The sequence below is a fragment of the Capra hircus genome, chromosome 2, assembly GCF_001704415.2.
Source record: "Capra hircus breed San Clemente chromosome 2, ASM170441v1, whole genome shotgun sequence".
NCBI classification, from domain to species: domain Eukaryota; kingdom Metazoa; phylum Chordata; class Mammalia; order Artiodactyla; family Bovidae; genus Capra; species Capra hircus.
In genome coordinates this window covers 4265280-4279875 of record NC_030809.1, presented here as the reverse complement: position 1 = coordinate 4279875, position 14596 = coordinate 4265280, and the positions used below count along the sequence as shown (strand labels likewise).

At 37.7% G+C, this 14596-nt stretch overlaps 1 protein-coding gene across 13 annotated transcripts in view; it reads left to right on the top strand.

Annotated features, from left to right (window-relative positions):
- Positions 1-14596, top strand: part of EIF4G3 (eukaryotic translation initiation factor 4 gamma 3) — a 354292-nt gene that overhangs the window by 197713 nt on the left and 141983 nt on the right. For all 13 annotated transcript variants that reach the window (XM_018055176.1, XM_013974607.2, XM_018055170.1 and 10 more), the window contains 2 exons: positions 5964-6061; positions 7888-8010. In XM_018055176.1, the coding sequence (XP_017910665.1) occupies positions 5964-6061; positions 7888-8010 (221 nt within the window). The remainder of the gene's footprint in view (positions 1-5963; positions 6062-7887; positions 8011-14596) is intronic.

Genomic DNA, 14596 nt, shown 5'->3' with positions numbered 1-14596 from the left:
GTACACGTTGTACTTGCTCTGAAAATTATTTTGAAGTGTGATATTGGTTGTTGTTCTCTTGAATTAATTGAAGAGAAAAACTTCAAGATGAGATTATCTCTCACAGTAAACATGGTAAAATTAATAGTATTTCTTCTTTAACCTCAAGTTGCAAAAGGAATGCAGGTATATCTTTGAATTTATAGAATCATTTTGAAAAGTATCTCACTGAACTTTAGTCTACTGTTTATTTACAGATCACATAAGTGACTTTCTGACTCACAAAATATCATCAGTATTATAAGTCTGTGCCAGGCCTCCTTCTTGCTCTTAATACTACTACCGTAGTATATATGGAAACAATATAGATGAGTTTAACAATAGGGAAATGTTTTGATGATGTATACATACAGTATTACAACATTCTGGTTTTATTTATTCCTATTATATATAAACCATATTTATTTTTACAAAAATGCAGTATATTGAGGTGTAGTTGTATTTCAGATATTGTTAATGTCTGTTCCTTTTGACAGATAATCTTTTTCCCCAGGAAATTCTTACTTAGATCTAAGAAGACATTGAGTAGGTAGTTTATCACCTAGATTAAAACACTATTTCCCTAGTTTCCTTAAGATTAGAAAGACAATTTAAAAGTTTTTCATTATGAAAGTAACTAATGATGGAAAGTACAAATAATGTAGATAGGACATAAAAAGTAGAAGTGTTCAGTTTCTCTCCTTCCTTACTCCCTAAAGAAATAATGATTTAACAGATTGATATATATTTTTTCATTTGTTTTAAATAATTTTAGTGCAGATGGACATAGACTATTTTTAATGTTCTAAAACTTTCTGATTTTCTCCTCACCATCTCACAATGTATTCATGGACATCTCTTCATTTCATCACGTTTAGAATTTCAAGCTACATTTATTCTATTTTAAGAATAAATCATAATTAATCTTTTCTTTGATAGAACTTTAGGTTCTTATTTTGTCATTTGGGCAGACATTTTCATTTTAAAACCTGTCACTAGTTAATATGCTTTTATCAGAATCAAAAGTTGTAATCTAATGGTTCCCATCAATTATTGGTCCTTATGCTATACTGCTTTATGTCAGCTGGAATGGTCTTACGGTCTTGAAGTGTAAACATTCCCTTCTATTTCCTCTTTTTAGAAACTCCCCTTCTCTTATCTTTCCAGTCCTATTTCTTAATTCGTCTCTGATTCTGGTGCCTCCCTTTTTCATTGGGTAAATGTGGGTGTAGGGACAGGATCCTAGTTCTGTGTTCCAAAGCCAAGAGTCCTCTCTTCTAGTGCAGAGGACCTTCTCTTATCTGAACTGGCTAGGAATAAATCCAAGACTTGTTCACTCTTGCCCTTCTGCTGGAGTTTGTGAGTTAAGTGGACTATGCCCTCTCCCTGCACCCCAGAGTTCTTAGTTCTTCCTCTGTAACGGAGTTCACTCCATGATACTAACAGTTTACCCCCTGCTTGGTTTAAACCTTGAATAGTGATTCTCAAAAATATTAGCTCCATTGAATTTCAGTATCTAAGATCATAGAGTTTTATATAATTTTTGCAGTGTTTCCACAGTGTTGAGGGAAAAATAACTAATGACTAGTATTTGCTCAGTGTCAACTTTTCAATTTTTCTCTTGTTGGTGTTTTTTAAATACTCTGATACCTGTGATGTCAGAAAAATACCTCATGGAGACAAGTTATTTCCAGGCCAACCCTAGCTGGTGATTGCCCAAAGTGAAAAATACACTTTTGGGAGCGAAATGATGTGGTTAATGGTGGGAATGATGTTGAGAAAGAAAAAAAGGGCTGAGAATTTGCAGTGGTATACGGCCCCATTTTCTCTTTAAACTGGTATCCTCTCCTTCTTTCTCTGTCCTGTCATTTCCTTTTCCTTCTGTCATCTTCTTTCTACTCTTTTCCTGAGTCTCTATGGGGGCTTGGGCACCTGGTTCAGTTCTTAAGAGCTGAGGGAGTCATTGTCCCACATGGTTTGGGTAGGTGGGTAACTTTTGGCATCAAATTTTAGATTGATTGTGTTTTTGCAAAGCAGCAGTCCTGTGGTCAGTGATGTGGTTATATGCGGTTATATTATTATGATGGGTATAGTACAGGATACATTGATTTCATGTGCCAAGCTACATATTTAACCACTATATTTTCTTTGTTTCTATGGAAAATTGAAGATTTTTGAAAGGTTTTGGAAGACCTGCAATGTATAACACATTTGGGCTAGGTATTTTCTGGAATGTAGATGTTGAGTTATTATTCCCCCTGCCTTTCAGAATTAATTTGTGTGGTGTTTATGCTTGGGGTTTTGCCAATGAGAAGAAGTCTGATTTTTTTCCCCAGCTCTTTCAGTATCCTCGGGGAGTGAAATAAATAGAAAGTAAAATAAAGAAAGAAACATACGTAACTATTACATTTAAAATTTTGCCAATAAGCCTTTTAAATAAAACTGCTATTTATTGTATTATTTCGTAGGAAGCCCGCTTTAATAACAAAGGAATAGGACTGAAATGATTTTAAGACAGGAACAGTCCTTTCCAATAGTGTCCAGGTTGGCAAGCCTATAATTATGTGTGTGTGTGTGTGTTTTGTGGTTATTATTTTATAAATACTGCCATATATTATTGACAACTTTTGTATAGACCAGGGTTCGGAGAACCACTGATAGAATAAGAGTCAGCAAGCCTTTTCTCTCAAGGGCTGTGTATAGTAAATAGGTGAGGCTTTGCAGACCTGCAACTGTCTAACTCTTCACAGTAGTGGGGAACCAGTCAGTCAGAGAGAGTACAATGTTGTCTGTAGGTCTCTTCCCATAACACTTTATTTACAAAACAAATGGTAATAAGCTGGATTTGGACCTGCTGATGTAGACAAATATACCTTCTTCCATGAGTAAGAGGTCCAGAAACATTAAGTAATTTGCCTCATATGTACATGCAGAAGTGATTTACATTTTTAATAGAATAGATAAATGTTTTTTAAATGTCTTTGACTATGTAAGAGGTTGGATTAGGTTATAAAATAAAACTATTGTCTGCCAGGGCAGAAGGCCTGCTCTGCTGGGGTCTACAGTTAATTAACTGTCTTACTAATTCAGTGTTTAACCGCCACCATATGGAGACTATCCTATTCTCTCAGGTTTATTCAGCTGGTATTTATTATACATATATTGTACATCAGCCTCTGCCCCAGTCGTGGTGACTTGAAAATATTTCATTAGTAGAATCTGATTTTTTTAAGGGATGTTTCACCTTTCACCTTTTGGATCTTATTTCACTTAGCTTAAAAAATAATGGCAAGGTGAGCAAATTGTATTGCTTGGGTAGCAGCATTTGACACCAATTTTAGGGTGTTGTTTTCTGACTTTGGAAGCTAGTGACGTAATGTGGTAGCATCGAATTGCTTATTTGAGTTCTACTTTGATAGTTCTTTGCTCAGTACTAGAGGATGGCTAAAGTGATTTTGTCTTTTAACCTATTCAGAGGGCTTCCCTGGTAGCTCAAGACTGTCAAGAATCTGTCCACAATACAGGAGACCTGGGTTCAGTCCCTGGGTTGGAAAGATCTCCTGGAGAAGGGAATGGCAAGCCACTCCAGTCTTCTTGCCTTGAGAATTCCGTGGACAGAGGAGCCTGATGGGCTGCAATCCACTGGGTCGCAAAGAGTCAGGCACGACTGAGCAACTAACACACACATACACACAACCTATTCGAATCCCAGTCATGCTATTTAGATCAGCCCTGTTATAGTTCTTTTCCAAATCTGATTTTCAAAGACAATCAATACCTGCAGAGTTCTGATACTGAAAATCATAGTGCTTCCAAGAATTTTCCACTTGATTATTATGATAATGGTGGGATGGTGATGTTGTCGATAATGACAGTGATAATATAGCTACATTATTTGACTTTTTACTAAAGTACCAAGGATTTTTACCGGTATTAACTATTTTAGTACACATCTGTCCTTCTTGTTACTTTGACTGCTGAAGGCGAGCCGTCCTTTACGCACCCGTCATGTATGTATATACCCATTTACCCATTTAAGGCTGTTTACTCTGCGGTTCTCATCTGTCTTTCCTGTTAATATCATTTTCTTCTCCATCTGCTGGATTAGTTCCATCAGCATACAGGTATACTGTTTCGTTCCTATCTCTTCTTAAAAAAGGTTTATTTTACTTCGTATTTTTGTCCACCCATAGCCCATTTTTCTACTTCCTTTCAAAGCTTATAAGAAAAAGAGCTATCTATACTGTCTTCATTTTCTTTCATCTCATTCATTACTGAACCCACCCTAATGAGGATGCACACTCCACCCCAGTCTAAGCAGCTTTTGTCAAGGTCACCAGTGAATTTCACTATGCTAAACCTTACCTGGAATTCCAGTTGAGCTGTTTCACATCCTGAAAGATGATGCTGTGAAAGGGCTGCACTCAATATGCCAGCAAATTTGGAAGACTCAGCAGTGGCCACAGGACTGGAAAAGGTCCGTTTTCATTCCAATTCCAAAGAAAGGCAATGCCAAAGAATGCTCAAACTACCGCACAATTGCACTCATCTCACATGCTAGTAAAGTAATGCTCAAAATTCTTCAAGCCAGGCTTCAGCAGTACTCATTTCCTGGGTTACCCAGTGTCATGGTTTAAATATTGTCCATATAGTCTAATTCCAAAACAGATACCTATTCTCTGGCTCCAGACTTGAGCCTCTTTTTGTATATTTGATATCTTGGTTTGAAAGTCTGATAAGAATCTCAAAACTTTTCATGTCCAAAATTGAACTCTTGATTTTTCTGCCCTAAAGTCTTACTTTTCCTCATCCCAGTAAATAAATACATAAATAACACAATAAATAGAACCTCATTCTTCCATTTGCTCAAACAAAGACCTGAAGAATTTTCCTTGACAGTTCTTTCTCTCATACTCACATCCCATCCATTAGCAAGTCTGTCGGCTCTGTCTTCAAAAATATCCAATATCTGATCCCTTCTTACCACCTCTACTATAAGTACTCTGGTTTAATAGTAATTGTGATAATAGTCAAAGTTTTGAAAGCTAAAAAGGATTCATTGAAGCATGAGTGTACTCAAAGGCATGAACAATGTTGAGATTGATGTACACAAGGGGTAGGAATAGGTTGTCCCTGGAGCAAAGGTGTGGAGTCTGAGAACGGTAGAAAATGTAGTTAGAAAGGTGGAACCTGGATACTTAGTGAAAGTGAAAGTTGCTCAGTTGTGTCCGACTGTTTGTGACCCCATGGACTATAGAGTCCGTGGAATTCTCCAGGTCACAGTACTGGAGTGGGTAGTCTTTCCCTTCTCCAGGGGATCTTCCCAACCCAGGGATTGAACCCAGGTCTCCCGCATTGTGGGTGGATTCTTTACCAGCTGAGCTACAAGGGAAGCCCTGGATCCTTAAGTATCTGGACTTTAGGCTGCTTTTTACCAGCCTGTTTACATCCCCAACAATAGCCTTCTTCGAGCCTTTATGATGGCTCCCTGTGGCGGTGGTTCTCCGCAAGTGGAGAGAAGAATTAGACCAGCCCAGCCCACAAGATGATGAGCTGTATTATCCAGCCCCTGACCAAACCCACATGCAGAACATATTCACACAAACCTTTGTTTGAAAATTACGTTTAGAGGCAGTGAGCACCCAGAGTAGTTTTTTTTTTTTAAGCAGTAATTCTGGTGTCAGTTTGCAGGAGTTGGTTATTTAATTGCTTTTTTGTAGTGGATGCTGAAAAAGGAAATATGATTATGACTGTTTGCGAATCAATCATTTTTTAACCACTTCAGTAGCTGGAAGGGGTGAGCTAGGGGAAAGAGATAAGTGAGAAGGACGCTTGTTTTTTTACATTTTTAAAACTAATTGTCTAGATTCATGGTGTCATTACCAGTCTTATAGTGGTTGACAAAGTAACTGAATGCTTTTTTTCGTTGTTTTCTAATTCCTTAGGAACGCCTTTTTACCCAAGTCAGCCAGTGTACCAGTCAGCTCCTATCATAGTGCCTACGCAGCAGCAGCCCCCTCCAGCCAAGAGAGAGAAAAAAACAGTAAGATGTGTTTATTAGTTTTCCTCATTTTAGAATTGAATGTCCATTTTCTATCAAGTAAGTCTACCTACACCTGTACTAATTACTCACCTCAGTTCACAAATGAGGGCTAATTTTTGTTCCTCCCTTATATCCTCTCCACTATACCTGGAGGATTTGTATGAACCTGTAATGAGATGGTGCAGATACCCTGTGCTTAATATCAGTTTTCAACATGCGCTAAGCTAGCTATGCTAACTGCCGTCCAGCTCTAGAACTGGGAAGGTTTAGTCATGAATTGACAGGGGGAAAATAGCACAAGAGAAAATAGAGTACTGAGGACAGCGAGGAAAATCCTTCTGATGGACCAGATTTAAGAAACAGAAAGCAGAATTTAGAAAATGTGTTGTAATTGTTTTTAATAAATTTAACAGAAGCTTTGCCTCTGCCCATTCAATCAGGCCTAAGGGAATTAGGGTACAGAATATGAACTATGCACTGCAGAATATTTTATAGAAGAGAGGCTTGCAGGCTTTTAAAACATCAGAGCACAAATGAGTGATACTTAAAAGAGTGTCTCAGATCACACAGCTAAAATAGATGTGAGTGACATCTTAAAATTACTCTCATTTAATGAAAATTAATTAGGTTCAGAATTTTTTTTTAATCAGATGCAAATTGCTTGTGCACATGTCATAATAAAAAAGACATGCTGGTGTATCTTGACACTGCAGGTGAAAACTCATGCTTTGTTGATGTTGAAACAGCATGGTAGAGGTAGGACTTGAACATTCTTAGAATGCAGAAAAGTTAATTTTTAAAAAAAGCAATGAAAACAGACGACAGTATTAATATATGTTACTGAAGAAGAAGGGAGAACAGATAGATTCAAAAATAGTACGTAAAACTATAGTAGAAACAAGATTCCATAACTGATAGTAGAAATCTTAAACCTCTTCCCTAGAAAGCTTCCAGGTTCAGGTGGTTTTATTAGTGAGTTCTTCGAAATTTTGAAGAAGCCATGGATGGCTTGGTAAGCTCTGGATTTAATGACGAGCAGAAGCAGGTCTTATGTCTCAGCATTGTCCCAGGACAAAAGGCCTAGACCCAGGCGCTCCATCTTCATGTAGTACCTTCTCCACTGTTGTCTGTAAACACAGGCCCTCACAGAATTACAGGAATACCATCCGCATTGTTCTGTGTCTTGTATCTTTTCATTTACCAATACATCTTGACAGTCACTGTATATTAGTATGTGTAGAGCAGTCTCATTTTTTCTACTACTGTTTGTTATTTAATTGTAAGGATGTAATATAAAGTTTTAACTACCATGTTTTTGATCAGTCTTTAAGATCTTTCTTTGCTGAAAAAAACAACAACATTGCATTGAGCATCTTTAAGGTTATGTGCAACATAAACCTCTTTTTCTTTGCCCTAGGATATGAATATTTTTCACTTTGCTAGAGAACCATTTAGGCCTTGAAAACTTTAGAGAGTAACTTCCATATTTTACAAATATTTTATGAACTTTGTCTTACGTTAAGCATGACAAATAAAATCAGTTCGGCATTGCTTAAAAGATAAATGTTAATAGTTTGCCTTTTTGACCTAGACATTCATCCAGCGAGGTTTCATGCTACCTTGTTGTGCTACTTTAGTTGAAGCCACCGCGAATGGCCTAAATTCCTTTGAATGACACCCTGTGGTTCTCTGATTGAAATCAAGTCAGATATCAGCTTTGATGTTTGACGTGTTTCCCAGTTTGCACCTTTATACGTCATATTCCTATAAATGTACTATGTAGACACCCATCTATAAATATGCTGTCTCAATTTATAACCTTATAGATAAGAATTCGGGATCCAAACCAGGGAGGTAAAGACATAACAGAGGAGATTATGTCTGGAGGTGGCAGCCGAAATCCTACTCCACCTATAGGGAGACCCACTTCCACACCTACTCCTCCTCAGGTAAGACAGAGCATGCCGTGATGGGTGATGGTGTGTATCTGTCACTAACCTCTACTCAGCTGTTTTCTTCTGAAGCCACTTGACTGTACTTTTTTCCTTTCCATCAGTTGTCTCATAGCCTCGAATATCTAAATGATTTTTAAACAGACATGTTTGTTTCTCTTTGTAAACTGTTATAACTTCCAAATTTTTATTGGTAATGTTTCTTTGTATTGTCTTCACACTCAGAGCATAGCTGTGGCCCCTCTTCCTAATTATTGCTGGGCACCAAAAGGAGCTGCATTCCCATGGAAACCTCATCGCTAAATGAGCATTTTATATTTTCAATATGGAGTCTTAGGAATTAAATGCTACACACTATGATAATACAAACATTAAATTAGAGAATTTAAACTTCTTCACTGAACAGTTTTGCTTGAGATGATTGCATGTGTTTTTTCAGAGCATATTTAAATGTCTTACAGGTACACCTCTTACTTTTAAGTCGTGCATAAATGAGCTTGAGTGGAGGGTGTCTTCTTTAATTATTTACAAAGGTTTCTAGTAAGTTCTGTCAAACACTTGTTTGTTCCTGTTGCAGAATGTGGTTATCAATGATCTTCTAAGAGCTCACTTTCCTGCTTTTAGACATCAAGGCATTCCAGGAGGAGCTGGGGTTTAGTAGACTATAATAGAGAAGGGATCCCCCTTCCCCCAAGTTTGACAGAATTTTGATTTCATCATTAGGTTATTTTAAACTAGGCTAAACCATTCTGAGGAGGAGAATGATTTCAAATTTTCACAATATCTAAAGTATGAATACTCAGCATAGAGAACAGACGTAACCAATGTTCTTAAGGTCTAGGGATCTGCTTGCTTCTCCCTCTTGCAGCTGAATGGTGAGGTTCTCCTGAGAGCCCAGTTTACAAACAAGTGATATGGATGATCAAATATAAGGCAATTCACAATGACAGACTGTTGACTTGATTTTAGTAGTACTGTACAGGTTAAAAAAAAAGTTCTTTAAAGAGCCCACAAATACATGTTTAAATTTAGAGCCCCTTGAAAATACGTGAGCTTTGAATAAGCCTCAAACCTGAGACTTTTGTGTGATGACGTGTTTTACTTGGACATGATGATACTGTCTGGCTGACTTTTATCTTCCATCATCTAGCAAAGTAAATTGTGTAACCACGTAGGTATAGGAATTGTGAGATTATATTGATGATTGTTAATAGAACCTTTTACCATGCTCTGTTATTTCCCCAGGGATATTCCAAATCTGGAGTGACTGAATAGGGCTTAGACTCAGTCTTGTCCCTGGATATGAATGTGGAAGCAGCAACATTTGCACATTTAAATTAATCTACTTTATGTGCTCTGTTAGGAGCTTCCTATCGCAAAAGTTTAGGATTCGTTCATAGGGGCAATTCAGTTTTGGTCTGTATTTTCCAACTTTAGTTAAAATATTGTTATTGTCAAACTATTTAGTTTAAATTCTCAACTAGAGCATGTATTTCTACATTTTAATTCCCTGTGAGGTTGTTTTTGTTGTTGTTGTTGTTTTTTGTTTTATGGAGCTTGATCGTACCCTCTGCTGGTTATCTCTCTGACCTTAGTCATGGGCATCCTTTTGCTCTTTATCATTCTCCAGGGATCCCAGGCCTGAATATAAATGTATGTGTTTGGATCATCATAAAGCCCACTGAATGTACACTTTTAGTTGATAAAGATCATCAGTCAATTATTCTAATGTTGGTAGTTCTTTCTGAGGTGCAATATCATCATGAAGCATTACTTTATTAGTTTGCATTTAAATACACAGTTACCAATCTGCTGTCTTTCCAAATGCATGAAACTCATGGAATGGATAAATAACCCATTAAGAGACATATGAACTAGAAATACTTCATTTTCCTCTTAAGAACAGCAAGAGCACAAGCATGGTGATGGCAACTGCCCCTTGCCTTCATTTTTTTAGGAATTCATAGAGTGATACACATAGAGTAAGAGAGGATAATCCCCAGTTAAGGGAAGCAATCATTAATGCCTAATTGTTATAGCATGTAAAATGTTGACCTACAGTTTCAAAAGAAGCTAGAAATCTCTGTGCAAATAATCTGCAAGTTTTAAATGACAACCCAGTTCTACCAGTAAATAGCACTATGCCACTCAAATAAACCCTTTAGATTTTGCCTAAAACTGCTTGTTTGTAGCTGTGGCCTAATTCTTAATAGATCCTGAATCACATTCTAGTTAATTAGATTGCAGATGAGACAACCTGTTTCAGACTTTATGACTGAATAGCAAACACTGTTTTGATTCTGGCCTTACGGAGTACCTGCTTTGAGATACAGTTGCATGTGTTGTGAATAGCAAAGCCCTTTTGCGGTGATTGAGATCATCCCAGTCTCTTTAAGGTAAATAGAGGATAATTGCTGATACTTGACCATCCTCCTGTGAGGATATACTGAGAAGCATTAAAGCACAAAGGTGACCAAGTGGGTCATAGTTATAGCACAAACTCAAATGTGTTGGGTCAGAGAAACCCATTAATGATGGTTGGTATAGGTGAGATAGTATAGGGCAGGGGCTTTGGGTTTGAGTCAGATATACTTGGTTTCAAGTCCTGGTTCCATAGCTTAATTTTGTAGCTTTAGCCAAATTACTTAATCTTCCAAAACTTTAGCTCCACATTTTCAAAAATGAGGGAAATAAAGCCTCATAGAGTTATCATAAGTATTAAGTAAATACTTAAAATTGCTTAAGCTCGGAACATAATGAGTATTCAACAGATGTCATGTTACTTTTTAAAAATTGAAGTGTAACTGCTTTCTAGTATAATGTTGGTTTCTGTCATACATCAGCATGAATCAGTGATAGGCACACATATGTCCCTCCCCTCTTGAATCTACCTCCCACCCCATCCACCCCTCTAGGTTGTCACAGAGTCCCGGTGTGGCTCCGCTGGGCCATACAGCTAATTCCCCCGGCTTTCTCTTTCGCATATGGTGGTGTGTGTTTCCATGCTACTCTCCATCCATCCCAGCCTCTCCTTCGCCCCGTGTGTCCACAAGTCTGTTCTGTCTGTCTGCGTTACTAGCATTGCAATTACTGTTATTGCAGGAGGCACAGAAGATGACTGGAGGCGCCTTGAAGGCTTCACAGCAGAAATGCCACTTGGTCTGAGTTCCCAGATTGGTATTCACAAGATGGAAATAGAGAGAAGGGTATATTAGCAGAGTGGCTCTATATACAAAAAGGCACATGATGATGGGAAATTGAGTGAAGGAAGACTGTTATCATTTCTGATGATAAATCAGGAAGTCAGTTGAACGAGAAGAAGTCAGTTAGAGAAATATTCAGCAACTGGTTACTAAGAAAGTAAGGATTATAAAAATGGTGACTGTATAAATCATCATCTAAATTTGGGCAGTTCTAGAAATGAATGGGGATGCTGTGAATCGTTTTGCTGGGACACCAGGCAGAAACCAGTACGGTCCAGGTAAACACATTGCATGGTTCCCCTGGGAGTTAGAAAGAGGGAAGAGTCAGGGGTGATTCTTGAAGTTTAGATTCTGGGATTTATAGTAAAATATAACATGAAGTAGACATGGGTTTTGAATAGGGGAATAATGAGTTTGATTTTGGCAAACAAGCAAGCTTAGAGGAGTTAACTGAGAGAAACTGTGTTGGAGGAGGAGAATGGAAAGGAGAAACAGGTTTTTGTTGCTTCTGTTTTTGTCCTGAAGAGTAGGTTGCATTTAAGTATTCCTGTTTCCTAAGTTTTTAAATGATCTGTGGAATAACTCCTTCAAATTTAATGTCTCAGATGTATTAAAAGTGTGTACATGTTTGTATCCATGTGCCTATTCAGATGATTGTAGTGAACAGACAGGTGCCTAGATGGACGTCATAGAATAATAGAGTACCTGATGCTGGTCTCCACTCTGTCATCGAGATTTATGACCTGGGGTCAGAATGCTAAGTCCTTTAACCGTCTGTTTTTTTAATCGTGTAAAATGAAGGATTATACTAAGTAATCAGTACTTCAGAGTCTCCCAGCTGTATCCCTTGTTCGTAGCAGTAAGGCACAAGGACCATTTTCGTATTAAGAAATGTGCTACTTCCTGAAAGTTGCTTTGGACCCTGTAGGGTAGAAATAAATCCATAGTGTTGCACAGTCAGCCCTCCCTATCCACAGGTTCTTCACGTGCAGATTCAAATAACCAGGGATCAAAAATATTCAGAAAAAATTGCAGCAAGTTCCAAAAAGCAGAAGGTGAAATTACCATGCACTGTCACGTATTTATATAATATTTACATTGTATTAGGTGTTATAAGTAATATAGAGATGATTTAAAGTATTGAATTGGCCAAAAAAAATTGTTTTGAGTTTTTCCAGGCAGAAAAACCCAAACAAACTTTTTGGCCAACCCAATATATGGGAGGTTAAATGCAAAAACTACACACTTTCATGTAAGGGACTTGAGCGTCTGAGAATTTTGTTATCCACAGGCTGTCTTAGAACCAGTCTCCCATGGATACCGACGGCTGATTGAATAGGCAAGTGTTCTAGAATTGTCTCCTTCCAATAAAAATTTAAAATGAACTATATGCTTTGTTTCCTCTCCGTACTCCCTTTTGTTCTTTTCTTTTTTTGTTGTTTTATTAATAAGAAGTACTCTTAAAATGAAGCACAGATATTACTTGAGGGAGAGTCCTGTGTCATAGAGTGTAGGGGTTGATGAAGGATTATTTATTGCTGGCATGTATTAGCCTCTCCTGTCTTTTGGGAAAAAAACCAAAGTCAGCGGGTTATTCAGTCTTTTGAATAGCTTCTTATAAATTTGATACCTGGAAATCATTTGGCCATTTGTTAATTAGTTCACTTTTATAGTCTTAGCAGTAACAGTTAACCAAAGTTAGTTTCTAATGTTTAGATAATAACATTCATTTTGTAAGTACACTAAGTAGGTAAGTTCTTGCATAAAGAATTTGAAATACCTATATAATGTAAACAAATCCACTCCTAAGTTTTAAAATGTCATTTTGTCATCTCAGGTATGGTATGGTATGGTATGGTACTATGGTAAAGGCGCTCAGTTGTGTCTGACTCTTTGCAGCCCGTTTGGACTTGAGCCTGCCAAGCTCCTCTGTCCGTAGGATTTTTCAGGCAAGAATACTGGAGCATGATGAGTGCAATAAAGATCCTGGTTATTGAATTAAATCACATCATTCTTCATCTTTAATAATTTCTCATTAATACCCTCCTTTCTGGCTCAGATGGTAAGGCGTCTGCCTGCAATGTGGGAGACCCGGGTTCAATTCCTGGGTTGGGAAGATACCCTGGAGAAGGAAATGGCAATCCACTCCAGCACTCTTGCCTGGAAAATCCCATGGACAGAGGAGCCTGATAGGCTACAGTCCATGGGGTCGCAAAGAGTCAGACACGACTGAGCGACTTCACTTCACTTTGGCTTAAAAATAGTATTTTTCAATTATATGAAAACTGTGTGCTTAGTTCCTCAGTCATGTACGCCTCTTTGCAACTCCATGGACTGCAGCCCACCAGGCTTCTCTGTTCATGAAATTCTCCAGACAAGAATACTGTAGTGGGTTGCCATTCGCTTTCCAGGGAATCTTGCCGACTCAGGGATCAAACCCCAGCCTACTGCCTTTCAGGCAGATTCTTTATTATCTGAGCCACCAGTGAGGCCCAGATTTTATTTTACATGATTCTTTAGTTTCTCCTGAACTGTATTTCTTCATAGGGCTTCACCAAATTTTGTGAAAGCCTTTGTTATTAAGAGTGGTATGACTTTACACCAGATATACTAAACCTGAATCTTGGTTATAAAGAAAGTATACCTTGAATTTTTACATGTGTAGGAAAATTCCTGTCCTTTGCCACTTATTGCCAGACATTGAACGGTTCCATTGCATCTCATAGTCATGAAGTAACCATGATGTTTAGTAGGGGGTCACAGGAAGTATTGTAAGAGATCTCAAAAAACGATCAGGTTTAATCTTTTGTCTACTACTAATAATGTATTTTCAAAATTACAGTGATTTCATTTTGTATGTATAAAAATTACAAATCTTCTTTGGAAAGGAGTACTAAAGGAAGACATTACCACTATTAATTTTATTACCAAAGAGTTAACTGTTAACTTTTTGTTGAATATCCTTTCAGACATCTTTCAGAGAGAGAGAGAGAGAGAGAGTGTGTGTGTGTGTGTGTGTGTGTGTGTGTATCGCTACCTTCCTACGTATAGTTGAATATATTTGGGTTTATTCATGACTCTTATTTTTGGCTGGTCAGATACTCGGCTTGTGGGATATTAGTTACCTGGCCAGGGATCGGACCCAAGCTCATGGCAGTGAAAGTGTCGCATCTTTAACACTGGTTGCCAGGGAGGTCCCTATGACTTTGTATAAGTTCTGTGTTTTCAGTGATCATGCAGAATATTCTTGTTTGATTATAGGTGTTATAATTCTTAATGGCTACATGGTATTTCCTTGTTTGGATGTGCCCTAGTTTATTTAATTGATATGTATTCGTATTCTTTCCTGTTTATGACTAATAATAACTATGCTATGATGA